The sequence below is a fragment of the Coffea arabica genome, chromosome 5e, assembly GCF_036785885.1.
Source record: "Coffea arabica cultivar ET-39 chromosome 5e, Coffea Arabica ET-39 HiFi, whole genome shotgun sequence".
In the NCBI taxonomy this organism is placed as follows: Eukaryota; Viridiplantae; Streptophyta; class Magnoliopsida; order Gentianales; family Rubiaceae; genus Coffea; species Coffea arabica.
The window spans coordinates 53509904-53534000 of NC_092318.1; the positions used below are offsets into that span (position 1 = coordinate 53509904).

Here is a 24097-nt window from a genome sequence, read left to right on the forward strand (position 1 = left end):
ACAGAGAAAGTTTTTCCTACGTTGCTTTTTTTTTTTTTTTTTTTTTGCTGTCTTCAGTTTCTCATGAAGGCGATAGAGTGGGGCCATGGAGGTGGATGGTTAAAGATTAAAATATATAGTACCACAAGTAGTACTGTATAAGATTTAGATTTGTTGTGAAGAGTCAAAGGGAGCAGTGAAAGGGGGCAGTTATTAGATGCGAGGAGAGACTTAGGAGGGACAGTTTAGATCTGCTGTGGAAGCGGGCTTCAGTTACCGTCCCCGCCCGCGTGGACTCTCCAAATTTTGGATGTTTTGACTTTTTTGATTTCTTCTTCTTCTGCGTCATCTTCCAATCTGTTCTTTGCTTTGCTTTGCTTGTAAGTTGTAAGCACTACGTTTATTTGTACACCCCCCAAAAAACAAAAAACAAAAAAAAAATTCCAACTAAGGCATATGCAATGTGTGTCCAACTAAAAATGCTTTTCGGTGAATCAATTTTATATAAAATTTTTGTTACTAAAGCAAATGGTGGTATTTTAACCTTTTTTTTTTTCCATCAAATGATAGTTATTTTAGTAGTTTCAATACTTACTATCAGTCGATCATTTTGTCAAGATGTGTTTAGATGAGTTTTGGTTAAAAATAATCAAATTTAGTTATTTTAGCATTTTGTGTAAATAGTGAGTAATTTTCAGGAAAGTAAAGTTGAAAGTATATAAAGTGACAAAAAAAATATTTATCCCAAAACTCCATCTCTTCCTTTATATATATATATATATATATAGAGTATAGATTAATATATTGGTTTAACATGGGGCATTTAACCATCTTGCTCTTTTCCATAAAGGTTTGCAAAAAGACTTGCTTTATTTTTTGGATAAATCTTCTTGAGTTTGAGACTAAATTATTTGACTAAGAAGATTCTGCTCAACAAACCCCCCCCCCCCCAACAAAAAAAAAAGAAAAAAAAAAAGAATCTAAACTCTTGCATTACAGAATTGTGGAAAGAATACATCCATGCGTACGGCCGTATTCTGCATGCGAAGAGATGTCAGTTTAGCATAGGATGAAAATCACAATCAGCTTTTGCAAATTACATAAATATTAGAAAAAACTAAACAAAAGAAGGAAAATGTTTTAGCGACGTGTCCGGAGTTGACTACTTAGCCAATCATTTCCATTTAGCATATTACGTGTAATTTAAACCATATCCACAACACCCAACTTCAAGCTTACACCATTTTTTTCAAAAAAAAAAATCCTGAATAACTTGAAGCTGTCAAGGGTTCTCAATTCTCAAAGACGTACGTACTAACAAACATGTTGACCTTATTCAGATGCCCGCTCTGCTACTGCTACATATTTAGCTGCGTATTCATTTGTTTTTTAGTCAGCGAATTGGAAATTATTATTTTATTCCGGCGGAGGAAAAGGAGTGGGAGTAGTTTAGACCAGTCTAGTCTAGATAATGTTCTAATAAGTAGTTTTATGGAGGAATCATTCTAAGCTAAGCATTCTCGCACTACATAACACCTATTTTTTCTGCATAGTTAGTATTCAACATCTATTATTTTTGTATTACTCCTATAAAAGAATGCTTATGCATTTTCCATAATTCTACGTGGTGAGAGAAGAAGTCACAAATTGATTATAATTATTATAAGAAGGGATGAAGGGGAATGGAAGTATGTATAAAAGTTTAATGCATATTTTTGTACTTGAAGAAAAGTCCTGAAATCCAATCAAAGTTGCCCCATGTGACATCGACGCGCCACGATCACTAAACAAATACACTACTCATCAAATTAATTAATGATCCTTGGCCCCAAAATGCTAAACATCTAATTCCATCTCTAAGCACACCTATAAATTGCTCCTCGCTGAGTTTCTAACGTAATTGCACCAAACCATCCATTTGTTTAAGCAGGCTGCAATATATCATCAAATTCAAAGGGTTCTCTTCTTCTTTTCTTTTTTTTTTTGTTTCCTCTTTTTAATTTTTAATGTGCCCGGGTGGAAGGGTAATTAGTAGTGGGAGGAGTTTAATTGCGGATGGGATTGGGAGGTTAGTGGCTTAGTGCTTTGACCTTTTCAGTTCCAACCTTCCTATTCGTCCATATTACAGCTTCACTTTTCAGTGAAATGACCACTAATCAAGCGACTAGTGCTTAAAAGTTATGCACAACCATAATTTGATGGTAGAATGATACTAGCATCAATGGAAATCAATCTCGATTATTGTTCCTGAGCTATGAAGTCACGTGTCAAGTAATTGTTGGACCAATTAGTGGCTGATTTGGTAAATTAATCAGCCAGCTCGTTCTTTCACTGTATCCCGGCTTCAAGTGGTCCATCAAACTGTGGGACATTTAAACACAAATAAGATAAATAAAAAATAATCATGCTTTTGCTAATAAGATGGAGTAGTAAAAAGTTGTGAATTGTAGAGAGAATATAATCACCATACGGACTTCCCGATGCTGCCCATGAAGGCGCTGTTACAAATAAGCTGCTTTCATCTGGCCAATCATTTCCGTTTAGAACATTAGATGTAATATCAACAAACATGTTGACTTGTTCAGATGTTTGCTACCATATACCTAGCAATTTCCAAAACTTTTTTGCCTGCTTGATGATTAATTCATACTAGACTAGATGGTAATGTCCACTTATAGAGTATCAAACATCAAACTTATAGCATTGCTTTTCTGATTGAATTCCAATCAACATTATGCTGCAAGTATGTATGAACGACATATATCTAGTGTTACAAAAGAATGCTTATGTAACTATCATAAGGGAACGGAAGTCACAAATTGATATCATAATAGTTGAAGTCATAATGACCACTTTAATCAAAGTATTTAATCATTAAAAATAGTAAAAGTTAGCGGATGAAAAGTGTCACTGTAAGGTGGTTAGGAGAGGATTCTTAGAGCGCTCTCTACTGTCAGGTTTAAAATTCAAATCTTGTTTCTGACAGTTGAGAAAGGAAAATGCGTGAAGAAAGGTATTTAAAAAAATGTGTGGAGGGGGGTGAGAATATATTTTTGAAAAAAAAGTGTCACTACAAGGTTCTTAAGAAAAATTAGCCCCAATTAATTATTGAAGGGTACAAATTAACCCTATCACGTAGGTATTGAAAAAAAAAAAAACTATTCAACCAACAAGAATTGTAATTTCTGGAATTCATATTAATCACCAACCCCCTAAAACAAGTGGTTACAAATCAAAGATCCAAACAAGACCTCAAATGATTAACCACATTGAGAGATAATATTATTATTATCTAAATGAATCTTCTACTGGTGGAATGATAGAGAAAAATGAAGTCCCTCTCTCTCTCAATGTTCATCTTCATGTTCAACGTGCTGCAGGGTGCAGTGTAACGTCTGTCTGTGTTTCAGATGGATTTAGTAAAAGTATCCAGAGAGAAATGCGTACAACAAATTCCAAAATTGTAGGTGGAAATTTTAAAGTGGAAAATAAAACAGTGATAACGATCAAAATTGAGGGTTTCCAGAGAACAAAAAACCTTTGTTATTCAATAAATACAAAAAGTTACTTGCACTTCAAGAGAATCACCAACCTTCAATTCCCACCAATTAGTCTTGTTGGATTCGCCGTTGTGCATTTAAAAATAAAATAAAAAAGAAACGTATTTCTCTCTCTCTCTTTTTTTTTTTCCTTCCACAAATATAACCGAACATAAAAATTCAAATATACCCATGTCATTTTCCATTAGTCTTGTACTAGATGTCGAGGAAGGACTTAGCATGAGCACAAAAGGAAACAAAATGCGAATAAGGAGATAAGAAGATTATTTGAGGGATCATGTAAGTTTATGAAATAAATATTCCTTCTTTTTTTTTTGCCTTCCTCTAAGAGAGGAGGCCAAATGACAAGACAAGAATCCAGTTGCCATTTATGGCAGGTCATAAACAATTTCACAGAGCCGATAAATAATGCCTGGAATTAGTGTGTTTGATCTTTGCTGAAAGAAAGAAAGAAAGAAAGAAAGAAAGAATCAAAAGTAAATGGTTTCCTGATAGGAATCACATGCAGCCGGTGTTTGTGGGCCAAACATGATCGATTGCCACTCGATTACAGACAAAGCAACAATGTCACTGTTACAATAACATTTACGTCCAAATTCCACACAACAACACGCTTCTCCACCTGCTCAATTGCTCCCATATTTCCATTTTCCATTGACGATTATTGGACTAAGAGCCCCACACCACATGCACCAACATTTTTCACTTTTCCTTTCTTTCTTTCTTTTTTTTTTGGTTTTCTTTTCTAGTTGGAATGGAAAGATATGTTCTGTAATTGCAGTCGGATTTGAGCATGTGCATGTTAATTTCGATCGTGGGAAAAGCAAAAAAAAAAAAAAAAAATTCATTCATTTTGTCGAGCATAAGGATTGATCAAATCTGGTAGTTGAAGCTGTTTTTCTGGATCGACTGTTAATTCTTTCTTTTGATCATAAGGATTAATTCTTTCTTTCTCGACATGGATTGATAGCTACACGATATACTCGACTAGGATTTTGATCATCTGCGCCTCATTCTTTCGGGCAAAGGCTTGGTGGGAATCGGCAGTTTATGGGTCGTGTTGAATAGAGATCACATGCGTGGTCCATGAGGGAGAAGGGGACCATAGCATAGCATAGCATTGATTTACAACTTTTATAACAGAGGCAGCATACTGATACTATTGACGCCGTTATTAGTGGGTATCATCATTATCAGTATTGTGAAATTTTTTGTTTTTGTTTTCTTGACCAAAGTAAGAAAATCAATTTGACTGTGAAAAATGAAAAATAAGAAAGAAATGAGAAAGAAGGAATCTCGTACCATTTATTCTCCACCATGATGTTGCTGTCAAAAAGCTTGACAAAACGTACGTATTAAATTGGTTAGATTATTGTTTACTGCGGACGCTTCTACTTTTCGCTATAAAACCAGTGACAGTAGTAGTATTATGAAGATAAATTCTCCACTTAATGGCGAGAAAGCAATTGTTTAAGATTGTGATCTCAATAAAAGACACGATCAAAAGCTATCATTTAATCTCATGAGTTTTGGAAACGAGGAATTGCAAGTAGAGAGTTCTGGGTTCGTTCAAGACGTTCTGCTTACCGGGGGAAAAAAAAAAAAAGGCTCATGAGCTTTATATCATTTCCAAATCCAAAATCCGAGTGGCTTTCATCATGATGCTAAGGTTAAAGAGGACAAGATTAATTTGATTATTGTCTAATCCATAGGTAATCAGACGATGTTTTATTTTCTTTGCCCTGATGGAATGAGTTAGCGCATCTTGATGATGATCCATCATCCACTTGCTCGGAATAAAAAGTTGCAGAGTCTTGGCAAAAACTAATTGGGCTGACACAATGAACACTTAGGCCTACATTTCTTGGACATTGACAGCCCAGAAGAACAATTAGAGTTCCGGCTGCTTGAAACTGTCACCCCAAGGGCTTGCCCATATCAATCCTGCACAGCGGGACTAGGAAACCACGCTTTCAGGATTTCAACTTCCAAAAAGGCTGTTCCGGACCCACGCCTTAAGCAGCAGTTTATTATATTCAAGGATTATTTGACCATTCATTCCGATAAGTGACAAACCTATCTATGACTCCAGCTGAAACGGCCGACGGAGAAGAGAAAGCGAAGAGAAAGGGGAAAAGATTTTCATATTTCTCTCTGATAACTAGAGGTTAGGATTATCATCTTAATCCGCTGATTAACCCTAATCTCAATGATATAACGCATGTCCTCGGGTGCTTAATTTTATTGTTTTCTTAATTGGAAATAATTTTACCTATTTGTGTTTCTTATGATTTGCAAGAGATATATACTTGTCGTTGAAACTACATGTACTATTAATTGGGGCTCTGCTTGATTGGAATCGTTTTAGTCTCAGCTGAGGTCTTTCTTTCTCTAATTCAATTTGTTCTTCCTTTTTTTTTTCTTTTTTTTTTTTGTTGCACTTTTTTGCTTTTCTCTTGATGACTATGTATCCCGCCAATTATGAGGGAAATTTCCACAATTTGGTGAAATAACTGATAATTTGTATCGGGTTTTCCCTTATGATTCAATTTGTATAGTTTATTATTACCATTCACGGATCAAAGTCAGTTCTTTAAAGTGGCTGGATTACAGTTGCTTTGCCGAGATGTGGTCTATTTCCATATTATGGGTTCGTTTCATAGACATGGATTCATTGGATGACATGACTGATCATGGATGAGTGAATGAGGATTAATTTCGGAGTATTAGGCCCTGTAAATTGTATTTTTTTTCCTTTTTCTTTTTCTTGCTGTCATTTTGTACTCAATTTACCAAAATTACCAGTAAAAAGCCAATGTCTTAGATAAAAATTTGATTGTATATTGGTTCTGATGCTGATTTTCTCCTCGGGAGTACTTGTAGCTGATGATGATGACGTATTGGTTATGCACTAGTTTGATGGTTTTGCTTGCTTTCTGTCTGCTATGGCGAGTGGTACTCTGGTTAGTCAATCGCAAATAAGCTTGAAATGTGGTCATGGACTCGTGTGGCTGAACTGTTCTTTTCTAGGTGTCTGATGTAGAATGTGAATCTTCTTTATGAAGTAAAAGTGATTCTAGCTTCTAAGTTGGGAGTTCTTGTACTAGGTCCTCAGTGTGCAAGATTAGTGAAGCTAGTCTAGTGTCATCTTTTACATGTTCCGTTTTATGGTTTTTGGCGGATTCACTGATGCTGATCATTTTGAAGTTTGTTTTGGGTAAGAAAAGAGGTTCTGGAACTTATGTAAAGCTGCGATTTTGTACATTCATTTGCTGCCTTGCAACTAAGCATTCCTTCTTTTACATGTTCTGTTTTGAGGTTTTTGGTGGATTCACTGATGCTGATCATTTTGAAGTTTGTTTTGGGTAGGAAAAGAGGTTATGGAACTCATGTAAAGCTGTGATTTTGTACATTCATTTGCTGCCTCGTAACTAAGCATTCCTTCTTTTTATTGTGGATTTGGCTTGATTAATGCTCCTTGTCACATCTTGCCACTTTCGATTTAACTATGCTTACTTGAATGACTTCCTTGGATTAAGATTCCTACAAGGATCCCAACCAACATTTTTTTGGCACTTCTGAATTTTTTCATTGCCATCAAGCTTTTCCTTTCTTTTTACCTGATAAAAGTATTTTTTTTTTAATTTACTTTTGAAAAAGCTTTTCTCATTCTTTCTGTCTTCCCTGTTCCCCTCTCTATTTGATCTTAGGAGTTCCTTCTAATGGAGATCCGAAGTTGACCAATTATCGGTCTTCTGCTCAATATGATGGATAAATTGGATACAAAACAGGCAGAACTAGGCACAAATTGGGAGAGGTCATTTCATCTATATGAAACTGTGATTGCAGGTGATGAAAAATCTAAGCGTATCCAAGCCACCTTCAAGCTTGGGCGCATGTCCAAACATGCACCTGAAAATATTTTAGCTTGTGCCATACCAGTCCTTGTGGAGCTTCTCAGAAGCCCATTTGACAATCAGACTCCATCCATTCACGGAGCATCTGCCTACTGCTTAAAATGCATTGCTTGCTTAGGGGAAGGTAGATTGGCTGTAATCATCGGCCAGTGTGGGGCAATTCCTTCCTTGTTGAGCTTATTACAAGCTTCAGAAAGCAACCTGCAAATGGTTATTTTGAAATGCCTTCGCAACATGGTGACTTTCAGTGATAGTAATCGCCCGGCTGTAGTTAGAAATGGTGGTTTGGAAATTGTTCTCAATATGTTAAATGCTAGTCCTGACGGATTAAAAAGGCCTTTATTGGAAATTTTGAGTGCATTATCTCTTTTGAGAGACGTTAGAAGGGTACTTCTCAATTCAGGTGGCCTTCGTTTTCTTATTGAATCAGCAAAGTGTGGCAGCATGGCATCTAGAACTAGAGCTGCTCAAGGGATTGGGTTGCTGGGATTGGTTAAAAGAGCCAGGCATACACTTGTTAATTTTGGGGCAGCGGCAGCACTCCTGGACTTGATTCAGAATGGGGATACTTCAGCTAAATTGGTAGCTGCTAATGCACTTGGTGTGATTTCATCGCACGTTGATTATATTAGACCAGTTGCTCAAGCTGGAGCCATCCCAGTGTATGCTGAGATTCTCGAGGGATGTGAACCATTAGGCAAGGAGATTGCGGAGGATGTGTTCTGCATATTGGCTGTAGTTGAAGAAAATGCTGCTCCAATTTTTCAGCACCTGGTTAGAATCCTAAGAGGAAGTAATGATGAAGCTAAGGCAGCAGCGGCTGATATTACATGGCATCTGGCAAGTTACAAGCAGTTGGTGTCTGTCGTGCAGGACTCGGGTGCAATTCCGGCGTTAGTTGAGCTCCTGAGGAGCGGTAATGGTGATGTTAAGGAAAAGGTTTCTGGGGCCATTGCCCAATTCAGTTACAATAAGTCTGGGAGAGTAGCTCTTGCTGATTCAGGAGTGATTCCATTGCTTATTCAGATGTTGGAGGATGAGTCTCAGGAACTGAGAGAAAATGCTGCTGAAGCACTAGTCAATTTTTCAGAGGATCCATCACTAGGTGATAGAGTATCGTGTGTGTTGGATAGTCCTTTATTTCAGGATACGCAGGATAAACTGATGCAAATTCGTGCCTCTGATGCACGCTTGGATTCATCTTTGAGACTGTTGAGCATCGAACACCTCACTTTGGATCCTAGCCTTTCCTAATTTTTGTCCTTTAAAGGATCTCTGTAAATCGAGTTGCAAATTGGCAACGCATGTACATATTCAGTAAGAGAATGTCGGTCGTCTACAACCCGTTTTGGCAATCAAAAAAGATGAATGCTTGTTCAAGACAGTTTGTGCAGTTTTTCCTTGTCCATCCTGCGACCGTCTCTAACTAGGGATAGACCAATATATGTTGTCATCTTATCTAAGATTTTAAATCGTTCTTTTTCACTTTCCTCTTGACTCAAACAGCGTCCGAAAGACCAAAAAAGTAAGAGAGAATCATTGCACTTTCAAAAGAACCCCCCTCCATTCGATCGTTGCAAAAAAAAAAGGGATTGAATACGCAAACGTTTGCGCACTTTGTCGGCCACAAATAAAAAATTTTACAAATAAGGTTGCTGTATATGCGAATTTGCATGCATGGCCGGCATTGAAACTAGTAGCACATTTCTTTTCTCAGATGACGGACTCACATTTAGTTAGAGTATAACAGCAAACAACTTTGGCAGGGCCTCCTAGGTAATAATCCACAACTCTCACACCATTAGAAATGTTTTCGACCGACTGTCAATCCAGCAGGAAAAAAACAAATTTAGTCTAAGAAAATACTAATGTCATTTTACTGGAAGTTGTCATTTATTTGCACCTAATTACAAAGATGGAATAAATTGTAGAGAGAGAGAGAGAGAGGGGTCCCGGGGTGGTGGGATGTTTGTAATGATGTGCATTTTCAATAGATTTGGTTGTGGGAATTGGTGGTAGGACGATGGAGACAGTTGAGATAAGAAGATTGAATTTCAGTTGGCATTTTCACTTCTTTGTAACGAAAATGCAACGAAGTTGTGTTAAGCTTGACGTTAAAAAACAAGAAAAAGAAAAAAATTGACTATAAGGGCCACGTGAGGATGGATGGAAGTATGTGTTCATTTTTCTCCTGGCGGCCGACTCATTATCGCAGTCCTCTGCAAAGGTTACAGACAATTGCTGCTCGTATTCCTGGTTGATATATCATTGATAATGATCAAATTACTGATTGATGTGCAGAAGTTGCCACATTGTAAAATGCCAGCCGGCGTCCTGATCGCTCCGGTGCCACCCACCCACGTAAGACTCGACGTCCACTGGCTGGCTGTTTTTTCTAAGCAATTTCATTTCATGTTGAAATGCTTTTCTGAAAATCTTTGCTCCTCTGGTGCCATGAGCCAAGTAAGCTGGATCAAGAGAAGGAGAAAGAAGAAGAAGAATAATAATATCGAGTTCCATTCCAAGATGAAAATGCACGGAAGGACACCAGCAGTGGGATCGGAGTCAGCTGTGTTTTGACTATATTCTCAATAGACCAATCGCATGATAGACTGCTGGTGGGTCATCCTCCCAGCAGCACACCAAATTACTAGGAAGAGAACCCATTTTTGTCTCGTCATACAAGGAAAGATATTGCTCAAATTTCAATCCATGCTATTTATGTTCCCAAACCAAAAAAAAAAAAGAAAAAAGAACCTATCTCTTTAGCTGTCAAACCTTCACTGCACTATCCTAAGTTAGTTAAAACGGCCTTGGATTTTTTTGGCACATTTGGTTCAAGAACTAATTTAGGACTAATTAGAATTTAGGCCACAAGTTCAAGCACACCCAGAAAACAAGTCCAAAAAAAAAAGGACTAAGTTATTGACTATGTGAAAGTTAGGAATAAAATCAAATTATAAGTATTTGAGTCGAAACTTTTCAAACTAATAAACAATAACCATAATAATCAAAATAAATAATAAATAGTTATTCGCTCCGTTCCATAAAGATAGTCCTTTTCTAAAGAGTAGTTAGTTTGCTACTTTACTAACACGCCCGTATTTAATGTACATAGTTATTAGCAAATGCCCTACTCCATTAGTTGATTATTCTACTTTGAATATTAAATACAACACTAACAACTACTTTGATTTACCATTTTTGTAAGATATAGCAAACGTGTGTCTCTTATTTTGAATGAATGATCTAATATTAATAAGAGGTATTTGAGGAAAGTATAAAATAAAAAATAATTATTGTAACTACGTTAACTAAATTTCTTAATCTGTCTGAAAAAAGAGACGGAGGGACTATAATAAATGACATTTGAGGTTAACTTGATTGAGGAGGTCACAAAATAACGAAGTTTAACGAACCTGTCGTTAGTCACTGAAACTTCGAGGAATACATGCACATAATTTCCAAGAGATTCTAGCCATACTCATTTGCTCAACATCACTTGCATATGATCATCCTTATAACTTGTTAAAAACCAAACAGCAGTACATACCCCTCATGAGCTCCATTCCTCTTCATTTCCTTTTCCCTAAGAACCTCATAGAGATGGAGTAGCGCTGTTTTTACTTGTTACAGGAAGCCCAAACTCTATTGCTAGCTACTTTGTCTTTCCAGTCCCCACATTGGTGCCAAGTGCTATTCAAATGTACATGGGATGGCCTATGAAAATTCTAAAAGCAAAATCTTGCAAAAGTACGATCACGAGCACCCCTAACATTCCGAGTGGATCCCATCTTTCAATAGAAATTGGGGACACTTCTGTTCGGGATCCCGTCCTGTCCTCATCAGCTGGTAAAAATCAAAATGAGCAAGATCAAGTTGATATGCCGTATTTCTCTGTTAGTCCAGAAAGACTAGCAGAACTTGTCGAGAGCAATGGCCTGAACTCTCCTGATCATCCTCGTCCGACAATCCAAGAAATCGCTGAAGCTTTGCGAACCAGCATTGATTCTGGTATAACAGGAGACGAAAAAGATCTTGATTGCAGAATCAAAACGTTTGGTTCAAACCAAGAATCAGACAACCAACCCAAACTTGGGACTAAAGGCTTAAACCGGCTAGTCTTGGAAGCTTTCAAAGACGGCACGATTATCCTCTTAGTGTGTTGCGCAATTCTTTCTCTCGTGATTGATGTCAAGAGATATGGTCCAGAAAAAGCATTCCTTGATGGAGCAATCGTTTGTCTTGCGATGTTTGTTGCTGTCAACTTTGGCCATATCTTTAGATTCTTACAGCAAAAACGTCTTCTCAAAAAATCACAGAAGCACCAAAAAGGTGTTAATGTTGTGCGCCGGGGAAAGATGCAGGAAATACCAGCTTCTCAAGTGGTGGTGGGTGATGTAGTCTTGTTGGGGACTGGTGCTCAGGTCCCTGCTGACGGATTATTCATTGATGGATCCTCATGCAAGCTTGACGATGGTTTGTTTGAAAGAGGGGCAAACTATGCCAGCATGTTTACGGGTGCAAAGGTGGTGGAAGGAAACTGCCGGATGCTCGTGACATCAGTTGGGAAAAACACAGAAATAAGCAAGTTGATTAATATGGTATCAGTCGGCAATCAAAGAAAGCTCATGGATTCCAAGCTGCAGGATGGTATTGACCGATTGAACTCTCGTTTGGAGAAGTTATGGTTGAGCCTCTCCTTATTGATTCTCATGGTGCAGGTGCTTAGATGTTTCGTGTGGAAATGTGCGTGTGATGAAAGTCATAATCCAGACCCCAAGGGCGTAAAGAACACGGTGGAAGAGATAGTCGATGAATCAACAAAACTCTTGAAAAAGCAAGGTGGAAAAATCAATGGATTGGTGAGTATGCTCTGCATTCTACTCTTTGCAACAAGAGATGGCTTGCCCCTAGGGATTTTCATTTTGTTCTTCGTTGTATCAAAGAAAATGAAGTTTTTCAGTGCCATGATTCAAAAGCTTTCTACATGTGCCACACTTGGCTTGGTAACAACAATTTGTCTTACCAAGACCAGTGATTTAACCATGAAGCATGCAGAAATGGCCGAGGTGTGGATTGGACTTAACCACATCAAAGATATTTCTCAAGAAATAAGTGGCCAAGTCCTCGGGAAATTGCAGGAAGCTGTTTGCATGAATTCTTCCGGGGGTCAAATCGAGGATTCTCTCCTTTATTGGGCTCAACAGGTGCTTGATGCGGACGTGGATGACATGTACAGAAACAGTGAAATCCTTCACAATGGACCCGTTGATCGTGAGAAGGATCAAAACTTACTGGTTCTGAAGAGGCTTGAAGAAAAACAGGAAATCTTGGATCTCCACTGGAGAGGACCTCCAGATTGTATACTGCCTCGGTGTTCTAAATATTACGAAGCAGATGGAACCATGCAGGCCCTAGACGAAGGAAAGAGAGCCATGTTCGACAAGATAGTTGAACAAATTGCATCTTCTAATCTCCCGAGCTTTGCTTTTGCTTGGGAGAAACTGATACCTGAGGAACCAGAAACTCCAAAACCGGAGAAGGAAGGGTATCTTGATGATGAGAAAACCCTACAGGTTGATCATGGATTGACCTTGATTGGCCTCGTGTACTTGAAAAATCCGTATCCACCTGAGGTAAGGCAGGCAATCAAAGCTTTGCGGGACTTGGGAGTGAATACCAAGTTACTGGTGGATGACAATCCAAAGGCAGCAAGGATCATGGCCATTCACTCTGGAATCTTGAGGCGTGAAGATGACAGCGAATTAACTGTCATTGATGGCTCAGACTTTCGGAACATTTCCGAGGAAGTTCGCATGAACATGATCGATAAAATCCAAGTGATTGCAAATGCCTCCCCTGCCGATAAACTCCTAATGGTGCAGTGCCTGAAAAAGAAGGATGAGGTGGTGGCAACCGTCGGTTCATGTATAAGAGACTTTCCATCTCTTGTGAATGCTGATGTTGGAATTTTCATGGGAGAAAAAAATGCAGAAATAGCGAAAGACTATGCGGATATTGTTGCAGGGCTGAGTATTGCTACAGTTGGTAACATCTTAAGGTTGGGAAGGTATGCATGTCAAAGTATTGAAAAGTTTCTGGAATTGCATTTGACTCTAAATATTTCTGCCTTCACCACAAATTTGATATTTGAAGCTTCCTCAATTGAGGTGCAACTTTCTTCGATTCAGCTCCTTTGGACAAACTTAATCGTGGAAGCTCTCGGAGCATTTGCTTTGGCGGTATTGATGGTAGAAATGGAACCATCAAAAAGCACTCAAAGTCAAGGGAAGGATAGGAAGAGTCCACCACCGGTTTTCGGTGCCGGTCCAGTTATAACCAAGACCATGTGGAGGAATATAGTCATCCGGTCTATGTTTCAAGTCGCAATCTTGATGGTCCTAGGGATGAAAGGGAAAGATATGCTTCACATTGACGAAGATGTGCTGGAAACCATGAGCTTCAATTCTTATGTTATGTGCCAAGTTTTTACATTGATTGCAGCCATGAAGGTAACTAAGAAGACCATTGGTAATATTTCGCGGGGGGAATTCTCGATTGAGAATTTGTTGTTCCTTGCGGTTGCGGGGATGATGCTGGCTCTGCAGATGCTTCTCATTGTGATCATGGTTGCTGTTGCTCACTGGGGAAGCTTAAATTTCAAAAGATGGTGGATCTGTATTGGGCTTGCAGCGTTATCTTCTCCCTTAGCTTCTGCTGCAAGAAGGGGTTCTGATTTGGTGTTACCATGCAACTGATCTCATCACGCAATCGTGCACTGTACATAGTTTATTTTCCTTCAGAAGCACGAAACTCGAAACTCTCTAAATAAAAATTGGAACTTGTCCAAACATCTTTGAGACAAAAAGAAAAAACAACTTGAACAGTAGTCATATATTTCCTTCCTCCCTCGATCATCTTCGCCTTTCATCTCGTGTCATTGTGCATGGACTCCAAACATTTAGGCCGTAATCCAGACACTAAAAAAAGCTGCATAGGTAAGCAGCAGTAGGGTTTCAGCGTGACTTTGGATATTTTTATACAGCGTGAACCAAGTGCATTTTCTTTTCTTTTCTTTTCTTTTAAAGGTTATGAGTACCATTTGGAAGAAAGCATCCATGCGCGTATATAAATGGATTCGATCGTGGTCAAAAAGTGGAGAAAAATGAATGGAAACTTACAGGATGGGTCCAACTCGGTCTTCATCATTGCAATTAAGAGAAATTCGTTACGTCTCTCTGGTTCTGTCACAACTCTAAAAGACTTGAAAAAAAAAAAAACTCTAAAAGACTTGAAAAAAAAAAAAACTCTAAAAGACTTGAAACGCGACTTGAAATGAAAATGGATGATAAACATTTTGCTACTCTTTTTTTTTTGGTTGGGAGGGAAGAAAAAAAAAATTAGGGGAGCTCGAATCCAAAAACAAACTGACTAAAAGACTCGGTCAGACGGAGCAGGTGGATCCGGGGCCGCCGACATCTTGAATTGGAAAATACACTATACATTATTATACATTTTGAGAAAGAATCAAGATTGATGGGGTAGTTATGACTATGACTTAGCTTTCATTCATTTATTGACTTACCAAACATAAAAAAGGTTGCTCTGTCTGCGTATCCAGAGTAGCAATCAGTAGGGCATAATTCCCAGGCAACCCTATCCAGCCATGGCGGTTGCAGTTGGCATCAATCAATGCGTATTAATCCTTAAAAGAATACAGCAGCAGTAAAGCACACACCATCGACATAGACTTCGCGCATGGTCTTGTCGATTCTGAGATATAAAGTTAATTTAATAGTAGTAGTAAGACTGAAGTGGGCTATTCTCCGGTGTTTAGATCGTTTATATACCTTGGTGTGCTGTGCTGCAATTACTTCTAGTATCCAATCATCATAGTACCAAACAAATTGCTTTCCGGCCAATCATAAATAAATTATTAAACAACAAGCTCTTATGGTCCAACTTTGCTTCTTTTTTTTTTCTTTTTTTTTTTTTAAATAACAAGCTCAACTTTGCTTCAGTTATTCAAGCCTTTCTGGTTCAATTATTAGCTCCCATCATGATCATGCGCATGCCATCTGAGATCAAGGATGACTTCAAACATTTGTTCTTTGGTTTAAAAGGAGACCAACGATGACTTCTCTTCGACCGGTCGGTCATTCCACTTCGCCCGGTCACCCTCCTCATCTCCAGAAAGCCCCCACTCCTCTTTGGCTACCTGGACTCCTACAAGCTGGACATCTGAGATCATCTTGCATTACAGCAAAGGAAGCAAGGCCGTCACAACTAAGAATCCGATCAATTGAAACCCCGGGCAATTTTGTTTCAACACAAAACATCAACACAGGTCCCTATGCCTCGAGCAACGTTTTCCAAGAGAAGCAAAACTTTCCCTCAGAGAGAGTGAGGGAGTCTAGCCTAGGATTAGAGAATTTCATGTCAATCAAAGTTCTGCCTTGTTACTCAAAGGCCGTCTGACGACGAAGGGCTGGAGCGTGCAGCACGTAGTACTTTGATCATAACCATGCACTGTTGTATTTTCATTCTTTTCTCGTATACGTAATAATCTGTTTCGTTCAATTGTTTTTTCTTTTTTTATGCTTCTTGGCAATGCTGAAAGGTCGTTAGAATGTGAAATGCTATTGTTATTGTTTGATTTGATGGTCATGATTGTCAACCTGCTCAGCATTTACAGTGTCATCAGAAAGGTTGTGGTCGACTATCTCCTTAACTAGGACCCCATCGTCGGCCTTGTCTGTGTCGCCATCAGCACCCCATTTCTTCTTCATAATCTTAGGGAACAACCGGGTCACCTCTTTTGTCTCCGATTCATCATCTTGGTTTACCCTTTCAAACCGGACGGCACTCACCTTTCTAGCATTTCCCGCTAGTATCTGCAGTGAGATGCAAATCACAACCCATCTTTAACACTTGCATATGCATATTGGTAGCAGAAAATGCAGAGCGAATTGGCAAATGTACCTCAAGCTTAAATATTTGACTCTTTTCATGTTGATCTGTCCGATCAGATTCTGCCTCTTTATACTCATCATTCTCTTCTTCATTTTCCCTTTCAAGCACCACTTTTATAGTCTCACCAGTCCTTGGGATGTAACCAAATGCTTCGCAGACAAAACCAGACACCGTCTCATACTGATGACCCTGAATTATAATTATTAAAAAAGTTGGGCTGTAAGGCAGCATTTGATAAGAGAATTACCATCCTAAAGTCTGAAGATTACTGTTCGAGTTACTCATGATGCTAGACAATAAGCACAACAATATCCTTTTTATATTAAATAAAAAAGATACCTCAGGCATTTTGATATTTAGATCCTCAGAAAGATGGTCAATAGAGGTGTTCGCATCCACATCGTATATGCCTTGAGCCCGCATTACAATATAACCAGTTTTTTTCTGAATTTCCTCCTGCTATATGATGGTAAACATGAGACCAAAAAAAAAAAAAAAGCTAAAAAATGAAGTGTATGATACAACACCAATTTTTGTATGAACTCAATTAATAAGAAATGCCCCCAAGTCACACTACTACCATAAGATGTCAGCGAAACCGTAAGCTGCATGCAAAGAACAACATTCAAGTCAATAATACTTCCTATGGCCCAAAGCAAATGTACATTGTCAAAAGTCAATAAATACCATAACTCACAAAGAACTTCTCTATTTTTCCCCAAACATGGCTAGCCTGACGACATGTAATTGCAAGGTGTTCAAATTAGGGGTGATTTTGGTATGTTAATAACACCACTGCTAATTAAGCACTGTTCTGGCCAATAAAGATGGACACAGCGAGTACAGAATATTCCTTCCCACTTTTTTCATATAGGCTACTAGTGTTCCTACATGTTCCTAGTTATCTATTTAGATTTATTCTAGTTAACCTGATGGAGATTTTCCCACCAGTTAACTTTCATATCTCCCTTAGTGCCTGTGCCTTGTTAAACTACGACATCCTATTGTAAGTGTACATTTATTTATCTGTAACTGCCCACTGATCATTTTCATTATCTGTTTTTCTTAGGATAGCACATTGAAACAGCTCAAGCTAAGATCACACCCTGAACTGAGTAGGGGGAAGCAAATTTATCTCATGAAATGCACTTAGATATCATATAACCATTTCCAACTTCAATGCTGGTTTGATATAAATGATCTAAACATACAAATTTAGCTCTGAACTGAGTAGGGGAAGCAAATTACCATCATGAAGACATATGCACAAATTTTTTTAAAAAAAATACTATTAGTAATAACAATGAGCCTTACACTTGAATCATTTTCATCAAAGATCTCACCAACAATTTCCTCAACCACATCTTCAAGTGTTACTAACTGTTACATTAATTAGCACAAAGTAAACATGAGGGATCAGGCAAAAACTCAATTGGAAAAAGGTAAGGACTCTTTAATAGAATGAAGTAACTGATACATACTCCAATAGTTCCTCCATACTCGTTAAGAACAACAGCCATATGTACTTTTCTGATGCGGAACTCCCTAAGAAGATTCCACACTGACATCGAATCTGCAACAATTGAAAGTCATATTATTCCATTGCTCAGTAGTAGCACAAAATTAAATTGAAGGAACAACAATTAAAACATACTGTCTAGAATAGAGATGAGAACACTCGATAAATGTGGATGCAAATTCAAATAGTAGTTACTAAGTTAGAAACTTTGTTTTCCAGTATGATGCAAAACATCAAGTAAATTATAAAAGATCAATCTCAACAGCATTCTGTAAACAATGATTTTCCTACAATGTGATTTCTGAATACAGCATACCTATAATCTTCAGCTCATACACATTACCAATAATGAGATGTGAACCAATTTAAAAAATCAATTGGGAAGGAGAAAATCTTAAAAAAAAAAAAAAAACTGGGGCCTATTTCCCTCCATACAATTTTCTGAATGGGCACTGATATGTTTCTTTTTAATTGCTCATTCCAAAAACAGCATGAATCTGGATTTACTTCAATGTCTATGTGGTGTTCAATATTCTTCATAATCATCAATCTTGGAAGAAGTAATAAAAGAATGAACTGCAAGCAAGGAGGCAGATAATACCAAAAGAACCTAGACAAACATAAGACATTCCATGACTGCAACATACAAAATCAATGAAACATCAGGCACTCTTAAATTACCAGGCACAAAGTATGCAGGTTTATGTGCCATATCTCCCACAACAGAACTGTCTAGTAGATCCCCCTTCAAAATCAAACAGAATAAAATTCTGCAGACTGTGAGATATTTTTGCATGATTAGATAAAGATATTGCTTCCCTAATTAAAAAAGGAATATCATTTGCAGAAGTAGTTAGTCAACCTTTTGGACAAAATCTAGAAGATCCATTGCATAGGCAATGCCAACTATGTTGTCAATACGCTGTTCAAAGACAGGCACTCTGCAAGCAGGGATTCATATTTATTAGCAGGCGGTTGAAAGGGTAAAAAGAGGCCAACTAGACAAATGAAAATGAAGCTTCAAGTACCTGGAGTACTGATGAGTCACCCACAAATCATGAAAATCAACAAGTGTTGCACTGGCATCAATTGCAACAACATCAACAAGAGGTGTCATCACCTCTCTTACATGTGTATCTTTTATCTCTAACACATTTTCAATCATGTCCTGAAAGAGTCAAATCAAATGCTGTTCTCATAGGCAAATTACATTTTTCAACGGGATGCATCAAAACAGCTCAGAAAATGAAAACAAAATTAAGCATTGGATGATCAACTGCTCTACTGTTTAGTTTAACATGTATATCTTGAAATTTGATGTGTACAATGCTCCTGTGATTGTAAAAGTCTCAACCCATGTTTTTAAATAGCAGAGAATTGCTCCTATAATTCATATGGCCTCTATGCATGAAACATTATGAAAAAAAGAAGTGAGTGCATTACTAGCCTGTTCTTCCTCCTCAATTGCCCCACTTAACTCTGCTCCACGCAACATTAACTTCAATTCATCTTCAGTAACATAAGGTTCACTAGTAGATTAAGAAGAAGGCCAAAAAGTAGAGTCAAACGAGAATCCAATTTACATCTGAAACATGAATAATAGCAATAAACAGTAACAAAAACTTGTAGTGAAAATTAGTGGCACTGTTCAAGCATAGTTTGAACATTTTATTGTGTACAGATTGTTTGAAAGCCATTCAAAGCAAGCAGATTAAAAGAATTAAACTGTTTGAGAGCTATAGGGTACTGAAAGAGTCCTTAGAGTTACGAATTATACATCATAGGATTCTTGGCACTAGAAAGCTTGATGGCACATGACCGTCCTCCTTAAAGGGGACTAAGTCCTAATTTTCCTCATCCTCATTAGAACTCTTCTTTACTGGCGCTAGCCAGGCAAAATTCAGATAAAAAAATAACCAAACATATACAAATGAGATAGTGTTGAAAGTCCAAGTAAATTACTGATGCAGTGTACTAAATTGGCCATCTCATGGAAGTTAGAAAATGTCAGAAAATTTTGTATGCTGAGACATACCTTCTTCCCTTCAAACCAAGGAGTTTCAGCATTCCCATTGACAAATATGTGACCACTCTTCCTACAGGATACAGTATCAAGGAAAGCCACGCCACAGGCCTGACCTAGATACATTTACGATACATCTAGTCAAATGCACTTGATAGCAGAATATCTTCACACATACAGAGAGATACAGTAACGAGTTGGTAATTTTACAAAAAGAAACAATCTTCCAATCCTTATTAGCTTAAAATTTTTACTAAAAACGAAACAAGTTTAACTTACCACAAACCTAGCAACATCGGTGGCATTATGAACAGCTATACTTTTTGGAGTAATTTCAGTGAGGAGCAAAATAGCCACCTGGCAACATTGTGGACAAGGGGTTTATATCAGTACACCACATAGAAGTCTTATTACTCACAGCTAAAATTGATGTTAACCCAGGGGAAAGAAGGGAACGAGACGTCCTTGTCATTGTACCAGAAGAAATGCAAGAACCTCTTTAATCCAACAATCAAAATTTTTAATCTTATGCATTATTTTCTTACTAAAATTTTTAACTTCCTTTATTGACGATAATTACAAATTTCTGAACTCCAATCACCAGCTCTAATAAGGCGTACCCTTTTTCAACACTTCAAATTCATTCATTAGTGACCATTTAATCTGCTGTAATTCTCACAAGTTAAAACCTTTTCCAATCCTAGCCCTGATGTCCCATTAAGACTGATAGAAAAAAATTTTACATCATAATTACAAGATATGGAAAATAAGAAAATGAACAGAAGTGTAGTTTGATGACAAGGAGACTAACATGCAACTTTTGGCTCAACATGCAAGGAAAAAATATCAATGCAGGTCAATTTACTGCCACCCATAGCAAGTTTTCAAGCATGCCTTAGGACACTAAAACTGCCAAGACTTTTATCAATATTTTGTTTCAAGAGCATCAGACAATAAGAGAAATTCCTACAAGAAAGACACAGGAACCACGACCCTGAGATCAATATCTACAATGGAATACCGAAACATCTTCTGAAACAGAAAAATTTATCAAAAATTTTTTTACTGCAAACTGTGAGATTCTCAGTTGACAAACTCAGAGAGATCCATACATACCGTCATTACTCCAGTCGCAGCACTCACACCAGCTTCACCAAATATTGCCGTTGCAGCCTCTGTAACCAATGCCGTAGCTCCAATATTAACCACGCTGAGTACATAAATGAAATCTACAATAAGAGATAATGCTTGTCTTCAACTGGAGAAAACAGAATGGTCATAGTACATTTACAAAAAGAGAGCAGTACGTTGTGCCAATGAGGATAGTCGTCAAAAACCGAGTAACATCGCTACGGAGCATTTTAAAAACACCATTTTCAGATTCTTTTTCAGCTAGCTCCCGCACCTGGCATGTTTAAAGTCTCAAATACTATCTTGTAGAGAAATTAAGCAGGGAACAGAAAAGGTAAGAGATACATCATCTATATAATTTGCAATAGTATTGCAATCAATACCCAAATAAAACTCTTAAGAAAAGAAGTAACTACTAGCATTTATAAGCCTGAAAGTCAGTGTTCTCCACATATGTTACATTTTTTTTTTAAAATTTTTTTATAATTACACAATAGATCTATACTGGAAGGATTAGTTATTTGTTTCAATAACTCTTGGATAATGGAACATTAGCGAAAACAATATCGCGCTCCCAAAATCTGAAATAGCTTAAATTCGATGCTACAAGGTGGAAAAAGGTTGAGATGTGATGATGGCGTTGTACACCAATATCTCGAGTGTAAGATGCAAAGTCTGTATATTCATGCCAAGGTACTGTGATAGCAAGGCCACAATTTGCAATATTTCCTATAGATGCCTTGCAATGGCAACACGCAATTATGCTCATGAATTTTCAGAAGGAGAGGTAACTTTTTATCAGTGAATCTCAATTGCCAATTTCAAATGACATCTTAACATTTTGTGGGAAGCCCCAAAATAATGGCTTTGACTAATAGGAACTTCAATGAAATGCTAAACATCATCATATTCAAACATGTGAAAAATAGGCCTGCAAGAAGGATAAATGCTGAAGAAGACTCTTAGACGCAGGAACTTTATATAGGGATTACAAAGCAAAATATCTGCCATACAGAGTTGCCAGATAAAGTTACTCAGAAGAGTATTCTTGAGCTAACCCAAGCCCTAAACTACATCTTCATCCAAATCATTATGAACAATTGAAAAATTCAAACTTTTTTGACCAGTTAGTTTTGCAAACTCTATTTTGCAGTGGAATACAAACTATGACCCCTTTTCTGCGACACTGAAATTGGACGCAGTTTCACGATAAATATCAGTAATAGTCGCTTACACTCATCATAATTTGATACTATTATTGTATAAAAGTTTCGTTTACTAACAGGGTTCTAACTTCACCGTTCAGGATAAAACAGGAAACAGAACCAACAGATGCAATAAAGAAACCAACATTTGCTAATCATATTTCAGCGTTTACAGTGGAGCAGAAAGTTGATACCTTCCAAGGCCAAAGAGTAGTTATAGAGGTCTCAGCCATGGAGAAAAACGCCGATAAACCCAACAACGCAGCCAGAACCAGACCTTGCTCCTTAAAAACCCAAAGAACCTGCAAAACCTTAGGCCAAGAACTCCTCAAAGCCATCCCACTCCTCTCAAAAACGCCATTCCATCCCGCATTCAGTACTCCCTCCACCGCCACCGCTTTGCGACACGACAACACCATAAACCCACAAATAAACACTGCCAAAACCAATCCTCTCCTCAATGAAACCTCCACAAAACCTGAATTCGTCCCTGCCACTGCCGTCCCCGAAGATTTTTCCACATTCTCCCCCTCGTAATCTCTACTAATTGCTAACGAACCACTAAAAGCTTCAATTTTCGGACTAATTCTAATCCGTTGGGAATTGAATAGATTTCTCGAACTGGGGGATGAAGTGGAGTTGATAATTGTGGGGCGGTAAGTGTAAACTCCGTTTCTTGAGGGAAATTTGGGGAAAAATTTGAAAGTCAAAGTTCGGAAATTGCGAAATGGGGGTTTGGGAACGGTTACAGATGTGGAGCGACCGAGGAGTGAAGCTTCTACCACTGCATCCATTTTTTTCCCTTTTCTGTTTGTTTGTAAAATACAAATACTAATTCCAAAAGAAGGAAAAAAATGAAGCTAATTTAAAGGAGGAAGAAGAGGAGCTAGGGTTTTTTGCGGAGTTTGAAGCGGTGAAATCGAACAGCTGAGGAGGTCATCGCGGTGGTGGTGGTGGTTCTGTTCTTCTTTTCAACCAAACATGGAAGGATTTTTTATTTTATTTTTTCCTACAGTACAGGCAACTGGGTGGCGCGGACTTTGGAGCGAAATGACGCCAAATGCCCCTGCAACTTGCATTTTCGTATCTTTGTCCTTTTCTACAAATAGTCGATAGGCGGACCGCAGACCTCTCCCATTAAAAGAAAAATGGGCTGAGATTCATTGTTGTAGTAGGGGTATTTAGAAGCTCAGGCCCACCTTCGTTCTGCCCTCCAAACGAAGACCGTCCCACGATTTCCAGTTGGGCTCGTGTTTATGAGCTGGGATTCTGCAGGTCTCCTCCTTACCCTTATAATTCCTCAAAAAATTGTCATTTTGTGTGACTTCTTTAAGATCCATATGGATGCATGATCTGATGATAGTTTAGTTTCCGTCGATTCTCCGTAATCCCGTTGGGTAACCTCTTAGTATAAGTTAGCGTAGAACTAGGACTAGAAGTAGAGGGTGACAATAGACAAAAAAAAAAAAAAAAAAAATTCCTCGACAAAAGTTACATACTAGTAGCAAGGTACTAGCAAACAGTTTTTTTTTTTTCATATTCTAGTATAGTAAATTACTGTCTACTCTTTTGGTGGGATTCCGGCAAGTAATTGTTCTACTTATATATTTAAAATTTACTCGTACAACAAAGTAATAATAGCATACATCAGATCAAATAAAATAATAGTACTTGCATCACAAACACATTTTCAATTTCCGGGAGTGTTTGGATACCTCAATTATTTCAAATAATATGTCACTTGCATCACAAACACATTTTCCAACCTACCTTTTTATATTCCCAAT

The 24097-nt window shown here is 37.8% G+C and overlaps 3 protein-coding genes across 8 annotated transcripts; 2 read left to right on the forward strand and 1 right to left on the reverse strand.

Moving 5' to 3' along the window:
• The first annotated feature begins 5065 nt into the window (after positions 1–5065).
• On the forward strand, positions 5066–8836 carry LOC113688058 (uncharacterized). Of its 3 annotated transcripts, none has more exons than XM_072049363.1 (2): positions 5066–5706; positions 7389–8836. In XM_072049363.1, the coding sequence occupies exons 1-2, from the start codon at positions 5622–5624 to the stop codon at positions 8708–8710; spliced, it is 1407 nt and encodes a 468-aa protein (XP_071905464.1). In that variant the 5' UTR covers positions 5066–5621; the 3' UTR covers positions 8711–8836. The 3 variants fall into 3 exon arrangements, with proteins under 3 accessions (XP_071905464.1, XP_027061469.2, XP_071905463.1); XM_027205668.2 differs by having other exon boundaries at positions 5073–5706; positions 7250–8836; XM_072049362.1 differs by lacking the exon at positions 5066–5706 and adding an exon at positions 5715–6916 and having other exon boundaries at positions 7250–8836.
• A 2330-nt stretch (positions 8837–11166) lies between these two features.
• On the forward strand, positions 11167–14217 carry LOC113687689 (putative calcium-transporting ATPase 13, plasma membrane-type). Its single transcript, XM_027205236.1, has one exon. It carries the CDS (start codon positions 11167–11169, stop codon positions 14215–14217), a length of 3051 nt encoding a protein of 1016 aa, XP_027061037.1.
• Positions 14218–16029: 1812 nt separating this feature from the next.
• Positions 16030–23367, reverse strand: LOC113688177 (DUF21 domain-containing protein At1g55930, chloroplastic-like). 4 transcript variants are annotated; one of them, XM_027205887.2, is made up of 14 exons: positions 22505–23367; positions 21282–21379; positions 21091–21184; positions 20254–20331; positions 19987–20090; positions 19399–19480; positions 18980–19119; positions 18814–18892; positions 18633–18696; positions 17914–18005; positions 17747–17812; positions 16772–16891; positions 16442–16621; positions 16030–16353 (listed from the first exon to the last, which is right to left on the reverse strand). In XM_027205887.2, exons 1-14 carry the CDS (start codon positions 23102–23104, stop codon positions 16105–16107), a joined length of 2046 nt encoding a protein of 681 aa, XP_027061688.1. In that variant the 5' UTR covers positions 23105–23367; the 3' UTR covers positions 16030–16104. The 4 variants fall into 4 exon arrangements, with proteins under 4 accessions (XP_027061688.1, XP_027061689.1, XP_027061690.1 ...); XM_027205888.2 differs by having other exon boundaries at positions 16772–16888; positions 22505–23365; XM_027205889.2 differs by having other exon boundaries at positions 21091–21203; positions 22505–22536.
• Positions 23368–24097: the final 730 nt, after the last annotated feature.

Coding starts and splice junctions, on each gene's coding strand:
- LOC113688058 (XM_072049363.1), top strand. CDS start 5,622: ATGACTCCAGCTGAAACGGCCGACGGAGAAGAGAAAGCGAAGAGAAAG. Junction 5,707..7,388: donor TTTCTCTCTGATAACTAGAG/GTTAGGATTATC, acceptor CTGTGATTGCAG/GTGATGAAAAATCTAAGCGT.
- LOC113687689 (XM_027205236.1), top strand. CDS start 11,167: ATGGGATGGCCTATGAAAATTCTAAAAGCAAAATCTTGCAAAAGTACG.
- LOC113688177 (XM_027205887.2), bottom strand. CDS start 23,104: ATGGATGCAGTGGTAGAAGCTTCACTCCTCGGTCGCTCCACATCTGTA. Junction 20,332..21,090: donor CTGCGACTGGAGTAATGACG/GTATGTATGGAT, acceptor CAATGTTGCCAG/GTGGCTATTTTGCTCCTCAC. Junction 19,481..19,986: donor CTTGGTTTGAAGGGAAGAAG/GTATGTCTCAGC, acceptor TTAATCTACTAG/TGAACCTTATGTTACTGAAG.